Raw genomic sequence first — 769 nt, forward strand, 5'->3', positions numbered from 1 at the left:
TGTGTGTGTGTTACTGTGTGTGTGTGTTACTGTGTGTATGTGTTACTGTGTGTGTGTGTTACTGTGTGTTATCAGGACTCTGCAGCCTGAAACAATAAGAGTTGCTGACATCAGGTAACTACTCCCTTTATCTGCAGACGGCCGGCTGGTGAAGGACCCCAGGCTGCCCCTCGGTGCCTGTCTGAAATGACCTCACTCTGATCACAGTTACCCCTCCTACTTGCCCCCCCAGCAGGATAATAAAGTTGTTAAAACATGTTATGGATTTCGACCAGTGTTTGGTCCTCGAGGCCCCCTGCCCTGCATGTCCCATGTTTCTCTGCTTTAAAGCTCCTGCAGCTCAACAAACTGTTGAATCACCTGAAGCGAGAAAGCAGCTAAAACATGGAGGGAGAGTCTGGAGGACCAGGGTTGGGAAACACCGTTTGGGACAAACAGGGAAGGAAATACCAAACGATCAGACTGCAGGGAATACACGACGTTTTGGACTTCATGAGCGGTTCTGATGGGTCCAAAGAGAGCCTCCCCCACACCATGGTACCACCTCCACCAGGCTGGACCGCAGGAAGAATCCCTGAGTCATGATGGTTCCACCAAGTTCTGACCCGACTATCTGAACAGTCGGGTCGGTGCTGCCGACATTTTCTGTTTAGGTGAGCAGGAGGACTGGTCCAAAAGCAGCAGAACCAACAGAACCAGCAGAGAGGATCTGTTTCACGAGGCAAAAGAACCAAACAGGGAGGATGAATTTTAAAATGATTAAACAGCT

General features: G+C 49.9%; 1 protein-coding gene across 2 annotated transcripts in view; it reads right to left on the bottom strand.

The window, feature by feature from the left end:
- mmrn2a (multimerin 2a) overlaps positions 1 to 731 on the bottom strand; it is a 25,377-nt gene extending 24,646 nt beyond the window's left edge. For both annotated transcript variants that reach the window (XM_008430479.2, XM_008430480.2), the window contains exon 1: positions 451 to 731. In XM_008430479.2, the coding sequence (XP_008428701.1) occupies positions 451 to 536 (86 nt within the window). In that variant the 5' untranslated portion in view covers positions 537 to 731. The remainder of the gene's footprint in view (positions 1 to 450) is intronic.
- Positions 732 to 769: the final 38 nt, after the last annotated feature.

Source organism: Poecilia reticulata, linkage group LG15 (genome assembly GCF_000633615.1).
Source record: "Poecilia reticulata strain Guanapo linkage group LG15, Guppy_female_1.0+MT, whole genome shotgun sequence".
Classification (NCBI taxonomy): domain Eukaryota; kingdom Metazoa; phylum Chordata; class Actinopteri; order Cyprinodontiformes; family Poeciliidae; genus Poecilia; species Poecilia reticulata.